A 7,500-nucleotide genomic window follows, 5' to 3' on the forward strand; every position below is an offset into this window, starting at 1 on the left:
TGCATTTCGTGCCCACCATTCTTGAACATCTTCAATTCCTATATCAATGTCCTCCAAAACCCTCCTCTTAAACTCTCTCTTCTTATCCTCCTCCCTCACTAATTTGTACCATTTAATTTTCCTTATCCCTTTAGCTTTGGTTTTTCTTTCCCTTTTTAGCTTCAAATCCATGCATAGCAGTCTGTGTTGGGGGGCTACATGGTTGCCTGGGATAACTTTGCAGTTCTTGACCTCCCCCAGCTTTATCCTTTTATATAGGAAGTAGTCTATTTGGGAGCATCTTCCCCCACTCCTATATGTTATTAGGTGTTCCCTTTTCTTCATAAAGAATGTGTTTACTATTGCCATGTCGAGTGCCACAGCAAAGTCCACTACATTCTCCCCTTCTGGGTTTCTCTCCCCAATTCCATGGCCCCCATGCACCCGACCAATCGCCTCATTTTCACATCCAACATGGCCATTCAAATCTGCCCCCACTATCACCCTCTCATGTTCTTCCACCTCTTGCATTACTCCATCCATGTCTCTCCAGAAACTTCCCTTATAATATTCAGACTCTCTCCCCCAAAGCACATCTTCAATCTGATGATACGGTCATTCTTTCTTTGTACTTCTATCACTGTATTCTTCAACTCACCAGACAGTACTATGCCAACTCCATTTCTGCCTTTTTTATTTGCTCCACTATAGTACAGCTTATATCCATCCCCCAATTCTTTAGCTTTATTTCCTTTCCATCGCGTTTCTTGCACACACAAAACATCTACTTTCCTTTTCCTCATCAGGTCAGCCAACTCTCTACCTCCCAGTCATGGACCCAATATTAAGTTGACATACTCTAAATCCAATGTGAGCTCGCTTCTTTAGCTGGACCCGCTCTGATGCAGTAGCCCTCGCCTTATCACAGAGTTAGGGCGATGTCTCTGTGCGTCGTTTACGAAGTACGCCCTAGCATTACCTCTTTCCATATTTTGGCTCATTCCATGGTTTTGGCACAGATTTTTACGCCGGATGCCCTTCCTGACACCAAACCTCCCTATTTATCCGGGTTTGGGACCGGCACCCATGAAAGTGGCCAGGTTAAATATGATTATACTAATAAGAAATAAAATTCAAAATATGCAATATGTACAATTTACCATGTTGTTATAATGTAAAATTATTATTGTATTATGTTAATATTAGAAAAAATTGTACCCTTACCTAAATAAAATTGTGGATAAACCACACTTGACATTACTCTTACTAATATTTCACTTTCTAAACTATTCCCTACCATGGTTAGCTAGCTAACTGCCCTCACCCTTCTTTCACCCATCTTACCTATCAGCTAAAAAAAAAAAAAAAAAAAAAAAAGAAGTACATAATGAATTATGCCTCTGCTCTGCTTGAAATGACGCACGAGCATATGCTAACAGTATTTAGCACTCAAAAGCGCAAATGGTGAACTCTTGGTGACTAGGATTTATAAAATTATTCTCCTACAAGCTACAAGCAAGTTAGGTTTCAAAGAAAACGTGTTGGTGGTGGCAGGGTTTCCATGCACTGCTTTGTTGCCTTAGTGATAGAGTAGTTGCCAGATACGACTTTCCTATCTAATCAGTATCGTAAATTTTCGATGTACAGATAGAAAGAAATTTGTCACTCCTATCTGGAATGAATGAAATTCCTATTGCACGAGGCTTGCACAGCTCTCGTGGATGCATGCAGTCTAAGATTTTAGAATTTACAAGTTCCTAATCACAGATTTACGAACATCAAACATGAAAATGGATACTTATGCTGTATAACCTCTGTCCACCTGTATGCCCATAAGATACAATGGCATTATGCTAAGGATTCATTTCTCTCCTGCAACTTACAGCTTAGCATATGCAAAATCTGGCTAATTTGCTACAATGTTTGACAAGCTACTAAGGGTTGCAAGAATGATCCTGAAGCAAGGTCACCACTGCTATAAGTGTAGGTGTGTTGCAAGTTCTTACCTTAGAAGTTCACACATCTAACTGGGAAACAACACGTTAGGCAAAATAATGAATGCTAGGGAAAGTAGGTTTCAAGTAATGGAAGGACTCATGAGAGAAATTCCAGATTTAAGTTAATTAACTGTATTTACACAATCAGAAGACTAATTTATAAAGAGCTGTAGATGCTAGACTTTGGGAACTTCCAAGTTAAATTACACAATCAACAACATTATAATGCCATTCAATATAGGGTAAATTATGATGAATCCACACTCAGAAATACTTCTCTGTAATGCATGGAGAAAGGAACACGATCATTGGATAAGGCAGAACACAGTCTAATTCTTACTAGGGAATGCTGAAGGCTCAAAGAGTAACGTCAAGTATGATCAGTTAAAATATTCTTTACACTGATGAATGATTACCGACAACTGTACAGGGCCAACCATAATGCAAGGGGATAATGAAATAGGATTAGATACATATGACCAAATGCTCTCCACTGCAAAGTACCTGATTCCTTCAGAGAAGATCTGGGGTTGCAGAATAAATTGCTCTCTGACAAGTGGGACCTCTACATATGGCACAATAAGGTAGCACACGGAATGGTAGGTGAATGGTCAGACAAAAAAAGGTGAGAGGCAGCTCAAGGGAAAGGTTAGTTCAGTGGCTTGTCGCCAGGTCAGTGGTCTGTCTCCGTGTGCTGCACTGACCCGGGTCGATCTTATATGACCTCGGTTTACTCCCAGTGTTCGTAGCCCCAAACAATTCAGGTGTCCTGGTTGTGGAGGGCTATTCCTTGTTAATCCTGCTAGTGGCTATGCATGTGGGCACTGCGAAGGATGGTCCCGTGTGGGGAAAAGTCTTCACCCAGTGAAAGTCATAAAGCCTAGACCGCCTTAAGTACGGTACATCAGATTAGTAGCCTTGTTCCTTCCACTTACCACCGAGCTGCAGTAATCTGAGTAACTAACATCAGGTAATCTTTAACTATTGTGAAACGAGCTTTATCATGACACACATGGCCTAAGACTCTGTGAGGCAAACATTTATCATATGAGGAGACTTAACTGGTAATTAATTGCATAAACACAAACAACTTTGTAATCTAGTTAGAACACTAATGTTGGTGCTACGGTCGGGTTTTAGCTGCTAGGGAATACCATAGAATGTACAATCACCAAAAAAGTTTTGCAACATACTTCAAAACTTTTCGACAACAGCTTATAATAGCGACACATTTGGCAACTCAGTTGTGGCATGACACAGCTGAACACCAGTGGTGGGTCCGAGAAATTACCTGCAGTTTCCTAAACAGGGCTTTTTCTGATCCTGCTTACTGTTGTCATATTTTACTTAATTAAAGGATGTTACTATAATACTTCAGAGGTCATCGCTGTTCTTATGTTTTAAATTTTCATCTCCAACTGCCATCACTATCGTTGTTTTAATGTAAACTTTGTAGACATAGGCCTACGACTGTTATAAGTTGAACTATTAGCCTTATTAACATCAACAAACACGACTTTGTAAAGATTTGCTTGCATATTATTATTAATCAAATTTTGAATGACTAACCTATGTATATTGTGAACTAGTGAAACTTAATAAAATATACCGAACTAGACAAACAGATTTCACGTCGTTTTGTAATATTACAGAATATAAGCACACACACACAAACACACACACATAACATATACATACACACACACACACACACACACATATATATATATATATATATATATATATATATATATATATATATATATATATATATATGCCGTTATATATATATATATATAATGCCGTTTCATGTGTAATTTCTCATTCTTTCATTGCTACTTAGGCCTATCATTTGATGCCTCTTGTGAAGTTAACTGAATATATAACGCCTATTTTTGTATTTCTTATTATCTAAGTTTCTAAAGAATTAAAATTAGCTAGAAGTTCAACATTAATTTAGTTAATACTCAACGCCAGCAGTGAAGAAGACTACCATGCTCATCAGTGGAGAATCCTCCTCCTCGCAAAAGATGATTCTTACAGAAATCATCGGCCACTGGGTTATATTATAACGCAAACCCAGCCTCTATTCTTGTGATGATATGAAGTGTTTCTTGGCAGGAGTATGATGAAATATCTTGGTCTCATGTAGCCTGTTACGGATGGTTTGAGCAGCAACTTGAAGGGAAAGCATAATGTCTCTCTTTATCCAGTCAGGGAGTTAGTGAGCTCCTTTGATCATCCGATGATGATCGTTAACAGTAGTGCAACAAGGGGTCGTCCGCCACTTTTTACAATGAATTTATCATATTTCCTCGTTCTCTCTGTTGTTTTTATTCCTCTGTACATGGTTGTTTTATTTACGCTAAGCTGCCGAGCAATATCTACAATAGAGACATTAGTCCTATGCAAGCTAATGATTGTGGTGCAGTCTGTTGCCCATCTTAGCAAGTAACAAGACAGTTTAGTTTAATTTTCCTGCCCGAATGTGGAGTCACACGATAACATACGACGTTACGAGATTTTTTCTTTTGCTTTTAGCAACAATAATGGTTGAATGCTATCTTTCTTTATTTATATATAGTATCATTGATGATTATTCAATATTATTTTATTAGTCAATAAGCTTTTATCTGGATTCGAAATATAGTTTCTTTCTTTGACTCTTTTGCCCAATCATCTGAAGTGAAATTTTTCAAAATGTTTCGTCATTTTTCGTAATATGAATTTTCACTCGCCATTCTTTTTATATTGCGTATGATTAATAACCAAAGTCGCATAAGAAAATTACATTTCCTTGTAAATATCAAAAGAACAAATTACTGTTAGTGAACGGAAAACTTCTGGAACATGTTGCAAAATATTTTTGAGTGACTGTACATTAGGCTAGGTCTAAACCATCATGATTATAGATTGCATGTAACAATTAGCAGTTTTTCCAGCACTTTTCTTAGAATTAGGTACAGTACTGATTGAAGCTTATCCTATCTAGGTTAGTACATTCAGCTAGTAGGCTAACAGGACAAATCTGCTCAGGGAGAAGATAACCTAATAGAGGTGAAGAGCTTGCTTAGTACAGACCTTCATGCCCGAAAAGGGAGTGAAGGCCCTCTTAAGGGGGGAGTTTTTATAAATATTTCTGCTGTTCACCAGCGATGCATTTATTTGTAGTAATATCAGATGAACCAAGGCGGGAAAGGATGGGTGTGTCAGCAGGGTTGCATAGACAGTTCAAACTTTAACATTCGTTTGTAGCAAAGAACTCAGTAGCATTAGGGATTTAACCCCCATAGGAAAATATCCATAATCAACCTTATGATAGGTGGCCTTAAACTTTTTACCTGTTCTCTTTGGCGAATGTTTTTGACAAAGTTTCAGACGCCGAGGGCATGAACGGATGACCCTGTTTTGGTCCAAACTAGGTTGGACAGAGAGAGAGAGAGAACCAACCTTCCATCACGGACGCACGCCTTATGCGTCTCGGCCCCATATTCTTCATTTTATAGTCTATGTTAGTAGTGAAGTGGCGAATTCATCTCAGAACTTCCGATCGTCCATTGTATGTGCAACAACTAGTCGTCCAAGGTAAACTCTGTGTTTTGTTCAAAACTTCGTCAATTACTAGACCCTTTTTTCTGTATTTCCCGTTTCTTTGTTTCAGTCTTTCGCCACCATATCCACCCAAGCATTTTTTTTTATGAGGTCTAGATTAAGCCTAAATTTTATTTAGTGTCATCCAATTATTCCAGGGAAGCAACTAGGAATTAGGGAAGGTTGAGCAAGTCATTTCAAAATCTTTATGCAGCCTTGTGTCTCAATCCATTGTTCGGAAGAGCCGTTGTGTTTTAATACCATATTAACGAATAGAAATTGACTGCGTCTGAAGCCGGGCAACATTTATTGTAAAGTTCTTATTCAATGAATATTTTTTTTTGTGCCGAGAATAGCTCCTCGGCTGGCAACCTTGAGTGTTTAACAACTGTCTTTGAGGTTAATTTGTAGCTTCATTGACAGGTTATGTGTGTAATTGGAAGGCAGGGCCTTATAAAAGTTACGTAAATCAAGTAATAAACTCATCACCCAAGTTTCATGCGTAACTATATATATATATATATATATATATATATATATATATATATATATATATATATATATATATATATATATATATATATATATATATATATATATATATATATATATATATATATATATATATATATATATATATATATATATATATATATATATATATATATATATATATATATATATATATATATATATCATTGGATATAGTAGGTATATAGTATATATATATATATATATATATATAACTGTATTTATATTCTGTATATATATATGTATATATATAGATATATTTATTTATGGTGTTAGGAAATTCATATATATATATATATATATATATATATTATATAATATATATATATGTCCCGTTGTAGGTATATATATAATATATATCTTATATATATATAAATAAATCTAATATATATGTGTGTATATATATATATATATAATACATATCAGTATTTTATATATATACATTAAACTAAGGTATATATATATATAATATATATATATATATATATATATATATATATATATATATATATATATATATATTATATATATATATATTATATATATATATATATATATATATATATATATATATATATATATATATATATATATATACTGTATATATATATATATATATATATATATATATATATATATATATATATATATATTATATATACTGTATATTGGATGAGTAGGTAGAGCTGTATGGCATAGTTTGATTCTCCGGCCAGCCAATGGAGAATATTATTTCTGGTGTTAGAAATTCATCACTCGGTATAATGTGTTCGGATTCCATAATAAGCTGTAAGTATATTGCTAGGTAAAATTGTTAAGCCACGTAAAATAAATCTAATGACTTATATTTTCCTAGAGAGTCTTAATCAGCTCAGTGGTCCTTGTTAAACTATATTTACTGTATATATATATATATATATATATATATATATATATATATATATATATATATATATATATATATATATACATTTATTTATTTATCTATTTATTATGTGTGTGTATATATATATATTATATATATAGTGTGTGTATATATATGTATAATATATATATATATGTATATATATATATATATATATATATATATATATATATATATATAGTGTGCTGTGTATGTATATATATATATATATATATATATATATATATATATATATATATGTATATATACATATATTTATGTATATATACATATATATGTTAGGAACAATCGCTTGCCGATTGTTCCCTTGGTGGATTGTTGCCTCCTTTTGTTTTTTTTTGTGTTTTTCTTGCTGGTCAGGTTCTGGAGGGCGAAACGACTGGTGGTCCAGGGCAGCAGCGAGTCTAGTTGAGTTAGCAGCATCAGGTATCCGTACCTGTGGATCAGTCATGGCGGCAGAGCAGCAGAGGAGAGTTT

The 7,500-nt window shown here is 34.3% G+C and overlaps 2 protein-coding genes across 8 annotated transcripts in view; both read right to left on the minus strand.

The window, feature by feature from the left end:
- LOC136852254 (uncharacterized) overlaps positions 1–522 on the minus strand; it is a 1,008-nt gene extending 486 nt beyond the window's left edge. Inside the window, exon 1 of the mRNA XM_067126707.1 lies at positions 1–522. This exon is cut by the window's left edge and continues 486 nt beyond it. Within this exon, the coding sequence (XP_066982808.1) occupies positions 1–522 (522 nt within the window).
- Positions 1–7,500, minus strand: part of LOC136852640 (CCN family member 2-like) — a 942,669-nt gene that overhangs the window by 86,389 nt on the left and 848,780 nt on the right. The window lies entirely within an intron of this gene.

The sequence above is a fragment of the Macrobrachium rosenbergii genome, chromosome 25 (assembly GCF_040412425.1).
Source record: "Macrobrachium rosenbergii isolate ZJJX-2024 chromosome 25, ASM4041242v1, whole genome shotgun sequence".
Taxonomy (NCBI): domain Eukaryota; kingdom Metazoa; phylum Arthropoda; class Malacostraca; order Decapoda; family Palaemonidae; genus Macrobrachium; species Macrobrachium rosenbergii.